General features: G+C 37.2%; 1 protein-coding gene across 1 annotated transcript in view; it reads right to left on the bottom strand.

Moving 5' to 3' along the window:
- Positions 1–16,558, bottom strand: part of CDH10 (cadherin 10) — a 102,784-nt gene that overhangs the window by 37,142 nt on the left and 49,084 nt on the right. The window contains exon 3 of the mRNA XM_005236169.3: positions 2,369–2,663. Within this exon, the coding sequence (XP_005236226.1) occupies positions 2,369–2,663 (295 nt within the window). The remainder of the gene's footprint in view (positions 1–2,368; positions 2,664–16,558) is intronic.

Genomic DNA, 16,558 nt, shown 5'->3' with positions numbered 1-16,558 from the left:
ATGATCTGAAACTCAACCACCTCATGGTGACCAAGAGAGCCAACAATCACCACGTGGTGCATAAGTGCCTGTTTACAAACAACAAATCTAGGAGGGCACTTTTCCAAGTCAGCTCCCTTAGTACCTGCACCAAGAAGTTATCTTCAACACGCTTCAGAAATTTCCTGCAGCTGTTTGTGTCTGCTGCATGCTATTCCCAGTCAATGCCTGGGAAGTTAAAATCACCCATAAAGACAAGGGCAGCTGATCTAGAGATAGCTCTTAATTCCTTGTAAAATAATTCATTTGGGTCATTGTCCTGGCTGGGCAGTTGGTAGTAGAGTCGCACAATAACATCCACTTTATTTGCCCTCCCCTTCACCCTTACCCAGAGGCCCTCAACAGTGTCATCACCAGCTGTAAGCACCATATAATCCAACCCCTCACAAACAGCACCACCTCCCCTCCTCACCTGCCTTGTCTATACCTCCTGGAGAGCCTGCAACTGTCCCTCATGCCATTCCAGCCACAGGACTGATCCCACCAGGTTTTGCTTATCCCACTGATGTATCTTCGACTGGGACAAAGGTTCTAGCTCCTCTTATTTCTTATCTGCATGCCTTAGTATAAAGACATTTCAAATGTGCTCCAGTGTACTTAGCACATCGCGGAGTGGACTGAAGAACCTTGCCAGCACACCATTCCTCAAACACTGGTGTGACATCCCCCAGGTTTATCTCTAGTGAGCCTGGTTTTATCCCTTTCCCTCTTCAAATCTAGTTTAAAGCTGGTTCAATGAGCCCTGCTAACTCCTGTGATGAGATCCTTTTCCTCTTTTGAGACAGGTGTATCCCATCTGTTGCCAGTAGGCCTGGTGTCAAGGAGACAGTCCCAAAAAACCCGAAAGTCTGCTGGTAACACCAGGCTTGGAGCAAGGTATTGATCTGCTGGCTCTTCCTGTTTCTTCCCTCATCATTCCCTGCAACTGGAAGGACAGAGGAGAGCACCACTTGTGCTCCTGATACCTTAACCAGTTGTCCCAAGGCCACGAAGTCTCTCTTGATTGCCCTTGGACTTCTTAATGTGACTTCATTGCTGCCTACATGAAAATTCAGTAGTGGATGATAACCCAAGGGCCGTCCGTACTAGAGCAGGAGATTTTCTTGTCACATCTCTAACCCAGGCCCCAGGGAGGCAGCAGACTTCCCTAAGTAGTGGGTCAGGTTGGCATATTGGGCCTTCTGTTTCCCTCAGGAGAGTCTTTTATGACAGTGACTCATGTTTTTTTTTCTATATGGAAGAAGTTTTCATGCAGGGCGTAGTTTGATTTAACTTCAGCAACACCTCCAAGCCAGATGAACCATCACCCTCATCATTGTTGGGTTCCACTTGCAGACCCTCATACGTATTATGGAAGACACCTGGGAAAGTGGGGTAGTCGCAGAGAAGATGCACCTTCTCTGCCAGGTAGCAACTTGTCACCATTGCCCCCTATCCCTTAAATCACTACATTCATCAAGTTGGAGGCAGTATAGGGAATCCACCATATCATGCATCCTGTTTGCTTGAGTCTGTTCCAGGGAAGGTAGCATGTGGTTCCAATGATCTCACCCTGTCAGACTCACAGTATGGTGCAATGCCATACTGTGTTGGCTATGCTTGACTGCACAGTGAAAATATAACAGTCATAGTAGCTCATATTCCAAAATGTTGTTTAGGAATCTGACCAGCTGGCATGATCCAGGCCACAACTTTGTTGTTAAGATAGGAAATGAAAACACACTGCAAACCGAAGAAAGATTAACCCAAACAGCTGCTTAAGATTCTTGAAGCTGCCATTCATGAGAGTTGAAGGAAGAACAGAAAGCACAAGAGGATTTGTCCACACAGCAAAAATCTGAAGGCAAAGAGAATGAAGAGGGTGTCTACCTTCTGTCAGTGCATCAACAGCACATGAGTAAACATAACTCTCCTCAGCCACAGAAACAGCGAAAGTGGAGACAGCTCTCCATTCAGTGCTTATCACCACTGGGGACCTCCAGTGAAAATGAAAGAAAAAGTCATTGAACCTTCAACAAGCTAACACAGTGATCTTATTTTAACAGCTCTTAATGAGGAGGGTGATACACCATTAACTGCTATTAACTACTATTTATGTTTACATTCTAAATCTCTCTAAACTATTCATTTGAATATTCCAAGTAGAAATAGATAAAAAAATCATAAAAATCAGTTTCTGGATGCAATTCCAATATTTGTACAAAACAAAAAAAATGAAAAATACTTAATCCATCAGGTAGAATTCCAAACATGACTGACTTTTCAGAGGATGGGAAAATTATTCAAGTAACGTATAACAGGCATTTGTGTCTCAGTTTAAAGCACTCACCCACTACTGACATTTCAGGAACACTAGCAGTATAAATTTCTTCTGGAAACGTTGGTTCATTGTCATTGATGTCATGGATTTTGATGACAAACTCAGATTCAGGTTCCACTGGTCTCAGAGTTCTTCTATTAATAGCTTGGGCACGCAGGGTGTAAAAGGCTTTCTCTTCCCTGTCAATTCTGCGAGTAGCATGAATGTCACCTGTTTTCTCATCAATTATAAAAAGAGTACCAGCCCCATCTCCTGACAAAATGTATTTGAGGGATCCATCTCCCTTGTCCTGATCAGAATGAAGCTGAAAAGGAAGGAAAAGGAAAAAAAAAAAAAGAGTATTTTAATTTTTATTTTTAAACTAATTATTATATATTAAATCATTCTATGTGCAACAAACATGTTTAGTACCAAGAAAAAAAAGTAATAATTTTCAGTTGCTGTTAACTGGCAATCATGGTGTTATACTGAGGCATTTGTTTCCTAACTTATCTCCAAGAATTTTTTAACATGACTGCTATGACAGATTTTAGTTTTGAAATGACACCTGTTCTCTGCTGAGAAACCTTTGCACCACAATTCTTAAAGAAGATTTTTATGTTAATACTGACCTTTTCCTTCCTTGAAAAGATTCTATTAAAAATTCACAACCTGCTGTGCTAGTTGTAAATTCACTAAGCAGATGAAGAACATGGCAAAATACATGACAATTAAGGAAAATAGAACAACTGGTTCCATGCCATACTAATTTATTTTTTTTTAGATTTTATTTTATATTATTTATATTTCTCCCAAATTGGAGAACATTTCATTTAAAGTCATTATCATTATCATTCCATAAATTAATGTAAATAGCCTAAAGGAAAGAAATGTACTTATTAAGTATTAGGTATTGATTTAATAAATATTATTTAAGTAATATAAAGCTTAACTTCATCTATTAATGACCTGTAGTACTGACTGACTGTAGTACATCGATTAAAAAACCCGAACTATTAAATTATGTTGCTTTGTTCAATACAGTACTGTGGCTGTCTCATTTCACCTTTTCAATATATTCGCCATAATTTTTCTCATCACTTTGTTGGAAAGCTCCTTCCATCTTATTGATTTCATAATTAACTGAAAGAATCTGGCATTCAGATTTATTTCTACCATGAAATGTATACTTTTTTTTATTTTTATGTTGAGCAGAACGATAAAATCTAAAAAAAGTCTGAAAAACTAAAAACTATAAGCTCTGATTACAAAAATGAAGTGCAAATATAAAGATTTTTTTAAAAACACATTAAAAAAATGTTAGAAAATTCCAAAAAGTTTAAGACAGACCTAGTGCATTTTTTCCTTAGCTAAAAAAAGTTGTTTAAAGATCCATTAACAACAGCAATTAGAACTGCAGTAAGATCACATTCAGTCATGTGAAGGCTTTTTGTTAATTTAAGCTCACATTTCAGACCATGAAAACATTATACACATAGCTTAGTATAAATATCCCCCTTGGCATGCAGCCATGGAAATATTTTTCTTTTTTTCTGTGCTGCCCTTATATTGTGTTTCATAGCATCCATTTTAAGTCAGCATCAGAGGTAGAATATTCAGCTCTTAGGGTTTTGAATGTGGCTTTCCTTGCCTTTTGTGCTGAAACCCATACACAGTGGAGTGGCAGGATATCTGAAGTCACACAGTAAACTTCACTGCTGTGAAACATTTTCAAAGACTGCATGTTTCCCACACACTTGCAATATGTGGAACAGAAGGAGTTCATGCAGAATCATGGATCAAAGCCTTTGTGGTAGAAATTTAGAAAAATATTTCTATATAAATATTTTCCTATTTTATTTCAGTTCAGAAATAAGCCTTGAGAAACACTGTAAATATTTATCAAAGAATAACAAATTAAATTTTGCTTATGCTACATATGTTTATGTTTACTTTACTAAATACAGATTTACTAAATACAATTCTCATAAAGATAAGATTTGGAGACATCCATATAAAGGCTTTTAGGGCACTGATAGTTGCACTTCAGATTAACATATATGTAAGGAACACCAATATAAATAGCTTAGAAGAACACTAAGATGTAACAATTTTCATTTTCTACAAAAATTATTAATAATTTCACTTTGGATTGGTAATCCAATTTATATTTTACGTATACACATGACAGTCTACAGTTATTGTAGAAGAACTTCAAATTCAGAATGACATTTCAGAAGGTCTTGGGTGATCAGGAAACACAAAGCTATAGATATAATGAACAAAGCTTCCAGACATAAAGGAGTGAAAATGTGTATTATATATAAGCAAGGAAAGAAAGTATTTCTCATTTCATTTTCTTAGCTCTTAATTCTATCCAGATGTTATTAGAGGAATCAAGATGGCTAAAGACCACCTTATGTGCTTGACAGGCTTGAACACTGAATCATTACTTATCTCTGAAATGCATGAGGAGTGTGTCAATCAGAATTGCAAAGTTGAGCATTAAAAGAAGTTCTGCAAAATATTTCCCTTCTACTTTTAGTATAAAGTGTTTCCTATAGTTATTTTGGCTAATGGGCATCTGTGATTCATGTCAGCCAAGCTAAGAAATGGAGAGACATCTGTTTCATTTAGCAATTTTATTGCACAAAACGATCAGCTGTGAAGATGTGGTCTTGTTTTCATATCTGTCACTGATATTTTGTAAACTCTTGTTTCAGTGAATTTCTTGCTGTTCTTCCAAAAAAATACTTCCCTTTTCAGCTGTCAGTGTTATACTTCATATATAATTTTTCTCACTGTATAGAAAATCAGAATGTCTGTTAGTTTATTTTATATAGGCCTGGTTCATCATACAGTAATTGCAATTACTGTAAAAAACAATTTTGCATGCTTGGACATCTACCTAAACTGGTTGAACAAAATTTTAAACTGAGGAGTATTTCACATAAATGAAAAAGGAAGGTATTGCTAAACTGAAAACAACAGTTAGAAAGGGTAACAGAGAGAAAACCACATTATAAAAGATGGATTTCTTTTTTCTTCAATTACAACAAAACCAGAGTTCATTAATATATATTACCTTGTTCTTCCAGATAAATGAAAACATACATAAAATGTGCTAATGAAAAGATGCCACAGTCTAATTCAGCTCAATGTTTTTTAGATCTGAAAATGGGCTTTGTAAAATATCTTTCAGAAAATTTTACATGAACAACATAATAATTCTGCTTTAAGAATTACTTGAAAATTACAGCATGAGAATTCTATGCTAAATGACTTCCAATGATCCAAATCAAACCCACCAATTACAGGAGTGTGAGTTTTCTCCCCCTTACTCTGCCATGAATTTCACCAGGTATGAAATCTCCTAATTGAATATAAAGGTCATGGACTGTTTTCTGATAGCATAGAAAGTGTTAATCCTATTTTCACCAAAATGCCACAATATGCTACTGTGAAAAACAGAGAGCAGATTAGGTTAGCCAGACCCATTTTATCATACAAACTACTTCTGGAATTGGAAATGATTTATGGCAATGCCAGGTAAAGACTTTAAAAGTTGTCACATCTATTTCTATTTGAATTCCAAATTCAGAACTCCCCCTGAATTTTCAGTGATTGGTATTCAAGCTAGAGACCAGAATATGACTATATTAACAAACCAGCCTATAGTTTGAATTCTTACATACAGAAGGCTTTCCAATACAGTTTAGTTTTTTGTGGTCTTTTACCAAATGACAGACTATCCCAATATTATCTCACCAAACACATTTTTACTCTCCTACTTTATAACAGTACTTTTTATTTGTGTAATCTAGAAAATATCTTTTCTCCTTTCTTCTGCAATATATTTGTCAACAGTTCAATTTAATCCAAGTATCACAGTTGCAATGAGACCTCAGTACCTTCCCAAATTACTCTGCCTTTTAGATTTTGTTCAAATAAGTCCTGAATTTCTCTTAATTCTGGGGACAAATTTCAGGGAAATTTGTAATTACTTTTCTAAGTAATCATATTAGCCATGTTGTGCCAAAATACACCTGTGGAATCATCAACAATTTCTCTGTTTTCTAGAGCACATATAGTATTAGCACCTTTACTAGATACTTTGTAGATGAATGATAGTCTCTGCAACCATAATCACAACAGTGGGAAGACTTGGCCTGAAATCAGCAGAGAATAATTCATATAGAATTCCCATAATGGAGATATTTATTTTAAGCATCATGAACTGAAGTATTAAATGATGCTCGTTTAACATTAGCTGCACTTATTTTGAAAGATTTTCAAACTAGCTCCTATTCTGTGCAGTATTCTCTTGGTTGCCAGATTTAACTGGCATGACTTTAAGCCAGATTTTACTCACCAAAGAGATTCACTTATTTCAATTTATCCTTAAGGTAACATTTAAAGCAACTCTGTTCTTCAGTGATGCAAGAATCTGCACTAAGTTTTAATGAGACATGTCACACATTTAATTTTCTCACTCAGTTATATTGTCAGTTTTCCAGCTTTGTGCTATTGTGTGTTATTAAAGAGGACACAGTTGGAAAGGAGAAAGGCACATTTCAAAAAGAAAATTTTGTGCAACTGGGAAAGATAAAGGGAGAACAAACTAAAATGGAAGCATAACAGGTAATGCCAGATGAGGAGTGCTCTGAAATTCTTTTGCTTGCTGAGAAGCAACAAACAGAAATGAAAAACTCCAGTCTGCAGTGCATTTTCATATTGTATTAGTTTACTAACTTGATTCACTAACCAAAGAAAAGATAAAAATAATTGACACCATTTCTATTGAGAAAGATTACAGTCATTCCTTTCTGTTCAAAATTTTTGTTTGTTCCTACCAATGATTTAAAATTATAAGAGATAAATCAAAATTAATAATATTTTTAGGATACTTCTCCACATACCTGATGAAGCAATGTCTATCACAGGTTTAGAAATATTATTGTCCCAGTTCCTTACAATCTTCACTACCAAGTGATAATCTGCAAGATTCTTAATTTCCACAAACTAATCATACAGCAAAGGTATTTTTTCATCATTAGACTTGCATCTTTTCCTCAATATTGTATCTTATTATAAAGGGATCATTCACAGTCTGGAGAAGGTAGATGGTCCTGTCACTGACAAAATCTTCTAGGATTCCTGCTGTGAAAAGCAGTTTCTTTTTTTTGTAACACACCTACAAGCAGCAAAGAGTCTTATATAGATGCACTGAATCAACATGCCAATAACCAAACTCCCTCCTCAAGCTGATGTTCAGAGACTAGAACAAGTTTCACTTTCATTAGACTGTTGTAACTTCCACGCCAGAAGACACAAGCATTGAGCTAAGATGAACTGGAGACTAATTGGATTTCATATACCAAAGAGCGCTTGCATGAGCCAATATGCATGTTCTTGTCCAATTTTAATGTAATAAATACAGTCCATACATCAGGTGAACAGAGAAAATAAAGAACTGTCAGGTGCCCTTACTTTCTGACAGCTTAGCCTAATACCTCCTGTAGGTGACCGGGTATGAATAAGCAGAAGAGAATTCTTAAAGGGGGGAAAAAAATCCTGACCTATGTTTGCTGTTCAGGTTCCCATTCATTAAAAATGTAGACTAAATGAAGAAACATTGTTTGGTTCTCCTCCTATTCAGCTTGATGTGGTACAAGCCTATATTGCTACTTCCATGAGTAATCTCTGTCCAGTAACCTATGGTCTCAGGATTGAAATACATCCGATAAGATTTTCATGATGACTTTTTAACACATGTATCTTTTATGTTTTATGTTGTTTTGCTGATTCTGGACTGAAATAAAAATCTGTACTAAATATTGTATAAAGGATTAAGTAGTTTCCAGAACAATCTCTCTATTCCGTCATGGAGCGGCCTAAGAAATCTAATATGCTAAAACAGCATGTCTTTTGTTTACTGAATTCAGAACAGCTTTTATGTATTTGAAAGCTTTGTGGTTTTTTTCTGTTCAGTTTTGGGGTGTTTTTTAAAGTAAAAAACAGTGCTAATCCTCATGCTCTGCATTAATGACAACAAAGAGGTAATTAAGAAGCTATTTCAGTTTGGGTTTTTTTTTTTGTTAACAAGAAATTTTTATTATAGCTTATATATGTTTTCCTCAAGTAGCCTAGTTATAACAAAATAACCATTAAAACAGCATTAGTTTTTACATATCCTAATGTACAATTTGCATTATACATAAAAAGCATTGCGTTTTTTTTAAACAAATGCAGAGCCCCATTAAGAATAGTGATGCTAGCTCATTTCACCTACTGCTGGAGGCCATTTAAAAATACATTAAAGATTGTCTTTGTTACCATCTGAAATCACTGCAACATGTAAATTGGTAAGAGCTGTGAAATTTTTTTACATTTATTATGTGTGTATTTTCTTCTCATGAATATAAGTATATATGTCTTTGGAAGAGGTATACTTAGAGGTAACAACAAATACACCACAGAGAACTGAATGACAATGTCAACCCAGGAGGTGGAAAATGCCAGCTAAGGTGGAGGGTATATATCAGAATTAAGGAATAAAAAAACATTAATGAGCTATTTCAATAATCTCTAAAAGACTGATATCCATAATAATACAGTATAATTGTTAATTTTAATCCCAAGGAAGGGAAGAAAGGGAAAAAGAGAGAGTAGATATATTTTTCATATATGTCAGGAAACTACTGATGAATCTGAACTAATGCTATATCTAATAAGATTTCAAATAATGAGGGACGAAGATGTCGTGGGTCACTCCTGGTTTCATTTATCTTACAGTGAGATCAGTGGTGTTACTCATGTAATAGATGCATAGTCCAGGAGAGATGTATTGGTATCTTATAACCAAGAAAACCCCACAGGGGTAGTCAAATTAGTAAAGGTAGGTCTGCGAGAGAAGAGAGGTAGAATATGTATAAAATCTTAAATGCGACTCACATTTTTATTTACTCATCAAATTTGTTTTCCTTTCAGTTCAACATGAAATCCATTATGGTAGAGAATAGTATTCTCAAGACAAATCCTATATATATATTAATTACCAATTAAAGAAGTTATAGTTTAAATAATTGTATACAACTACATTGCAGAATACTTAAAGTTGGAAGAGACCTCTGGAGGTCATCTTGTCCAAACCACCCCTGCTCAAGCAGGGCCACCTACGCCAGTTGTCCAGGACTGTGTCTAGACAGCTTTTGTATATCTTCAAGGATGGAGACTCCACAAGGTGTTTGTGCAATCTGTGCCAACGCTCAGTCACCCTCACAGGGCAAAAGTGTTTCATGATGTTCAAAGGAACCTCCTGCATTTCAGTTTGTTCCTGTTGCCTCTTGTCCTGTCACTGGGCACCACTGAAAAGAGCCTGGCTTTGTCCTCTTTGCACCCTGCCTTCAGGTATTTGTACACATTGGTAAGATCCCCCTGAGACTGCTTTCCTCTAAGGTAAAGAGTTCCAGCTCTCTCAGACTTTCCCCAAATGTGAGGTGCTCCAGTCCCTTAAGCATCCTTATGGCCCTTTGTGGGACTCTCTCCAGTATGTCTATGTCCCCCTTGTACTGGGGGTGCCCAGAGCAGGACACAGCACTCCAGCTGCGGCCTCACCAGTTTTGAGCAGAGGGAAGGATCTCCTCCCTTGACCCACTGCCAATACTTTGCCTAATGCAGCCATTAGCCTCCTTTGTGACAAAGGCACATTGCTGGCTCATGTTCAGCTGGTGTCCAGCAGAACCACCAGGTCCTTTTCCACTAAGCTGCTTTCCAGCTGGTCAGCCCCCAGCGTATACTGGTGCCTGGCACTGTTCTTCCCCAGGTGCAGGATTTTGTACTTCACCTTGCTGAACTTCATGAGGTTCCCATCAGCCCATTTCACCAGCCTGTCAAGGTCCCTTTGGATGGCAGTACAACCCTCTGGCATGCCAGCCACTCCCAGCTTTGTGTCACCTGCTGTCTTGCTGAGGTACGCTCTGCCCCATCATGCAGATCATTAATAAAGATGTTAAACAGGAACGTACCTGCTATCGATGCCTGGGATATACCACTAGCTAGAGGTTTCCAACTAGGCTTTGCACCACTGAACAGCACCCGCCAGTAAACCAGTTTTCAGTCCACCTCACAGTCTATTCATCCACTCTGTATATCAACAGCTTCTTCACGAGAAGCTTATGGGAGGCAGTTTCAACGACCTTACTGAAGTCCAGATAGGTGATATTTACTGCTCTCCCTTCATCTTCCCAGCCAGTTCGTTCACCACAGAAAGTTATCAATTTGGTCAAGCATGACCTGTCCTTGGTGAAGCCATGCTGACTACTCTTGATACTTTTCTCATTCCTAATGTGACTGGAAATAGTTCCAGGATTAGTTGCTCCATCACCTTACCAGGGATCGAAGTGAGTCTGACTGGCCTATAGTTCCTTAGGTTCTCCTTTTTATCCTTTTTAAAGATGGGGGTGACATTTGCTTTCATTCAGTCTTTGGATATTGCTTCCAGTCACCGTGATCAGTCAAAGATTATCAATCAAGGCCTTGCAATGTATCTATCAGCTCCCTCAGCACTCATGGGTGCATCCCCTCAGGGCCCATGGACTTACCGAGGTCCAGTTTGCTCAAGTATTCCCTGGGCTGATCCTCTTCCACCAAGGATACATATTATTTGCTCCAAAATTTCCCCCTGGTCTCCGGAACCTGGGATTCCTGAAGGCTGGTCTTGTCAGTAAAGACTGAGGCAAAGAAGGCATTCAAGTACTTCCATCTTTTCCCTGTCCTCTGTAGCTGGGTCCTCTGTCTCATTAAGCAATGGGCTCACATTTCCCCTCGTTTCTCTCTTGCCTCTGATGTACTTATAAAAGCCCTTCTTAAAGTCTTTGATGTCCCTGGATGGATTCAGTTCCACTGGGGCTTTAGCTTTCCTAACGTGATCCCTGGATGCTTGGACAGTGTTTCTGTGTTCCTCCCTGGCTGCCTGTCCTTGCTTCCAGCTTCTGTATGTTTCCTTTTTGTGTCTGAGTTTGGCCAAGAGCTCCTTGTTCATCTACACAGGCCTCCTGGCATTTTTGCCTGACTTCTTTGGGATGGAACTCTCCTGAGCTTGGAAAAGGTGATTCTTGAATATTAACTAGCTTTTGTGGTCTTCTTTCCCTCTAGGGCCTTATCCCATGGGACTCTTTCGAGTAGATCTTTGAAGAGGCCAAAGTCTGTTCTCCTGAAGTCCAGGGCTGTGAACTTGCTTTTCACCCAGCTCCCTCCCCTCTGGATCCTGAACTCCACCACCTCATGGTCACTGCATCTAAGGCCACCTTTGACTTTCATATCCTTAATAAGACCCTCCTTTTTGGTGACTATGAGGTACAGCAGAGCACCTCTCCTTGCTGGCTCATCAGTCACTTTGAGGAAGAAGTTATTGTCAATTCACTCCAGGAACCTCCTGGATTGCTTGTGCTCTGCTGTGTATTTTCTCCAACAGATGTCAGGGTGTTTAAAATACTCCATGAGGACCAGTGACTCTGAATGTGAGGCTGTTCCTATCTGTCTTTAGAGGGCATCATCCACTTGTTCTTCCTGGTCAGACACCCACTATAATGTCACCTTTGCCTGCTCTTTCTTTAATCCTAATCCATAAACTCTCTGTTGGTTCCTCTTCCATCCACAAGCAAAGCTGCATGCACTCCAGCTGCTCTCTCACATAAAGAGCAACTCCCTCTCTTTGTCTTCCCTTCCTGTCCTTCCTAAAAGAGCTTGTATCCCTCCATTGCAACACTCCAACCATGGGAGCTATCTCACCATATCTCTATAATCCCCAAAAGATCACAGCCCTGCAACTGCACGCAGATTTCTAATTCATTGCATTTATTCCCCATATCTACAGGAGCTTAAGAGGGGAATCCCAGCATGTTGATTTCCCACAGAGAGTTTGGGGGATTTATCCACAATGGTGCCTTGTAGGCAACTTGTGGGCACCTCAATGACATAGAGAATTACAATTACATACCGAAATTTAACTGAATTTCATTGTGTTTGTATTAAGACTGGTTAGGTAGCTATAATTAAAATTTAAATTAAAACTTCTCCTACCAAAGCAGCATATTTATTCCTCTATTAGACTTTAAAATACCAAAAAAACCCAGCTCTGGATTTAAATATTGACACAAATCATACAGAGCATTACACATTATATTTGTATACATTCAAGACAGCGTCATCAGTGTAGTGAACTGTATTCCTCAACTTTTACTGGAGATAGAATACCCATCCTGATCTTTGCTACTACAGATTAAGAACTGCACTCCATACTAATTTCTTTCCCTTGCAGTGTTCATTTCTGTTTTCCAAAATTTGGTCTGTGTACTACATCGCTGATGAAAATTATTTCAAACTTCTGTAAACTCTGGTAATCAGCTGATGGGCCCAGTCAATACATCCATAAAGCTTCTATGACATTCACTGGCATTTGTAAGACATCAGAAGCACTCTTTACTTAATCTCTCTTTTCCTAATTTTCAATAAAATATACTATATTGGTTATGCTAGTGGTGTTTGGGTTTGTTTTAGGGTTTGGTTTGTGGGTGTTTTTAAATCTCCTTGGTTTGTCATAAATTGCTGCTTTATCATTTATACCAAAGCCCTCTATTCATTTTGGTTTGTTCAGAGAACTACAGAGAGGTTTTGCATTCTCTTTTTCCCAGAATTAGTCTGGTTTCATGAAGCTTTAGTTCTTGTTTTGTGCACTATTAGCTCCTACTTTCTCCATTTGGCAGTAAGAATTCTACACTACTCTTAGAAAACTTCCTAACTGTCTTTTATGGTACATAGTCTTACATGGCACTTTAAACAGCTCCTTCAATTACTCTGTTTTCTCTAGCACATCATTACCCTTTCCTAGCAAATGTATCAGTATTACTGAAATCTCTACCGTTATTCTTAAATGATAAGCCTTGATTTATCCCATGGAACTCTTTTCAGCGTCGCACTGCTCAGTAGTCCTCTAGTTATTACATTTATTTTACCTGGCTTTTAATAGACAAATGCCACCCTTAACACAGAGAATAGTGTTACATAACCTCACCTAACTAAAAAGATAATTGAGGAATTGGTTTCCTTATCTTCCAGCTGTATTATCTATATTATGTGGACTCATCCTTTTTGATTGACCTAAGACAGCCTGCTGATTGCTAAAGGTATTTCTAAGTCCTGTGAGGAATCCTCTGTGGAGCTGGCATCCTCAGTAGTGACACTGTAAAAAGTGGCCATAATCCTGTACGGTATTTTTTATAAGTGACTGATATTTTTGAAGTACAAAAGGACAGGAGAGTTTTTGTGAAGTTTGGCAAGTAAAAACTGAAATTAATATCCATTTACAAAAGTCTTGTATCTTTCCTAGCTATGTCCCCTCACAGAGTATTTATCTGTTATTTGGCTGTACTCGCTTAGCTTCACCTGAAGCTCATATAGTCTATCTGTAGCATTAATTTAGCATTTCACAAATACCTCCACTTCTTTAGTTTTCCCAAATTTTAGTCACATGTCCTGGAACACTGTATTACCCTACCTATATTTTCTGTTTCATTCCTCAAAATTGGTTGTTTCATGACATTTCTTTAAATTACTACTCTTTAAAACATAAAATTTGTCTAGAAATCTCATTTTTTTTCTCCATTTACTTCACCACTTACTCAATTGCATTAGTCAAGTTTTCTCACTGTCAAAATTTAAAATCTCAATATCATTTTTATCATTCAGTACTGAGCTAGATAATTTATAACCAAGCTTGCCTAGATAGTAATAGCTGTTAATTTTTATATTAACTCCAAAATAATATTTCTTAAATATTTATACTTCCTAAAGATCCCATTTGTAGTGGAATTAGCAATCATAAACATGGAGACTCAGAAATTTTAATTTATGCATATTTTACATCAAACGCCATACCTCCAAAAAGGATATGCAAAAGTTCTCTTTGGAAGATGGGATTCTTAATACAGAAGGAAGAAATCTTTATTATACTTCATGTCTCTCCATATCAAGCATAATTTATTCTGCTAGTCACTATATGGTAGTCTTTGTACTTCTAAATGATATATAATTGTGAAAGCTATTAAAGCTTTTTAGGAAAAAAACCTAGAAAATATTTCTGTAACATCAAAGTTTCTAAACTAAATGGAAGGAAAGAGCAGTTGCCTCTTTACTCAGCTGTTTTTTGATGAAGTATTCTGCATGATCCTCTCTATTATGCAGTCACTTTACAAATATACAGAATGGAAATCTTCCAAGTTCTTCTACAAAGTGGGGAGGGGTTTTGGTTTGGTTTTTTTTTTTTTTTTGTCTTTTGTCGTTGTTTGTTTGTCGCTTATTTTTGCACCACAGTTTCACCCTAAAATATTTCAAATCATCAAGTCCAACCTCTATTTCTTGTTGTTTTAATACTTGAGAATTCTTAAGAATGGACAATAAAAATATATCAGAGGTAGCCAAAATTTTGGCAGTGAAGGACATTATGATTACTCCAAACTTTACATGAAGAGGAAATTTAATATGTTTATATCTTCCCACCACTGTAGGCAAGTTGAAAGGAAAGGCAGGCTTCAAGGAATAAAAGTTCAGAATCAGACAGAGCACCTACACTATTGCGAAAATAAAAATTACCCAAGAACCATTAATTCGGTGTGACTTTGCATCGTGTATAAGACAATAATGCTAAATCCAGGTAGCATAACTGGACTGAAGATGAACAGATGTAGGAAACAGAAGAAAAGCACAGAGTATCAGAGTAAGCCAGTATGAAGGAGCAAGGTTTTTCTACAACTAGGAAAAGGGGAACAGAAGAGATGAACAAAATTGCTATTGAGCACTAAAGTTTTCTTCACATTTCAAACATTCTTGGGAGTATCCATAACTTTTTCCCACAGAAATTTTATGTGACCAGCCATCCGAGTCTTACAGTGCAGGCAGTATCCTTTCCAACCAAAATCCTGAGTATCCCAGAACATAATATGTTCCCTCTTCCAGCTTGTGTTTTCCATCTAGATGCTTGCATACAATCTGTTTGGACATGCCTTTTAGCATGCCAAACCACATAATTGTTCATAAAGGATTTTCTAAGTTTCTAGGTGTGTTCAGACATGTAAGATACCTTGCACCTGTGTTTCACGCAACTGGCTGGTCTGTCAATTGGATCTTTGAAATGAAAATAAGACAACTTGGAGTGTATGAACTCATCTATGGTACACATATAAAATTGCTACAGACCAAAATATTGTCAAATTAGAGAGCATTTTCCTCTCTCAGTTGTCCACTTCTCCTTTAACAGCCTCAATTAAACAGCTATGAAAAGACTCGGGACACAGACATAGTTAAGTTTAAAGAATTAACACTGGTGAGTGGGACAATGTTGTTTGTTTACTCCTGCAAACAAAACCTACTTTGTCTGCCAAGGACTTTAGATACATTGACTGTATAGCTATTCACTGCCTCAAAACAGAAGGCATTAGAGGGTTTGAAAAAATTTGCCATTGCAGCTTTTTTGGGTTAGCTTGCATTTAACTATCGTCAAAGACTAAAACACTGTTATAAATATAAGGAAAATCTTCCAGCAGAAAAACATTTTAAAAGGGTAAACACCAACTTTTAACTTTGAACTTTCTCCCATATGGGTACTTCATTGCAAGTCACCAGTTTTCCCTCAGTATTACCCCTGGCTCTTCCTTGCTATCTATGTATATATGATATTTAAAAGGTCATCTGCATCTGATTTAAAAAAAAAAGAGAGAGAAAAAATAAAGGAAACCCCTAAAGCATCAGTCTTTTAATTGCTGTTGAAACTATTGGCTATTTATAGATGTATAATTTCAAACAAGGTGTAGGTCAAACATTTATAAGGCTCCATTTTCTATTATGTTTTTTAATTCCTCGACTGAATGAATGTACTGTGATGAAGTGGACTCTACTTTTTCCAAGCTATGACAGTGAATATAAATAATTTCAGTTTTATCAGTTCTTCCCTTTTTGGAATATCTTTTTGTGACAAGCAGGTACAAAATTGAAAAAGAAATTGAACTGAAAGGAACTGGAGAGTTCAGGCTGAACTACTTCCCTGTTTCTTACATCATTTTGAAGCATGATGCTATTTTAAGTGCAATGTATAATCAGGTACAATGTGTTTGGAAACCATCCAAGAGAGCTGTAACTCTTCTCCACGAAGGCAGCAAAAGCAGC

This window comes from Falco peregrinus, chromosome 3 (genome assembly GCF_023634155.1).
Source record: "Falco peregrinus isolate bFalPer1 chromosome 3, bFalPer1.pri, whole genome shotgun sequence".
Lineage (NCBI taxonomy): Eukaryota > Metazoa > Chordata > Aves > Falconiformes > Falconidae > Falco > Falco peregrinus.
The sequence above is the reverse complement of the archived record's forward strand: the minus strand, read 5'-3'. Positions and strand labels throughout refer to the sequence as shown.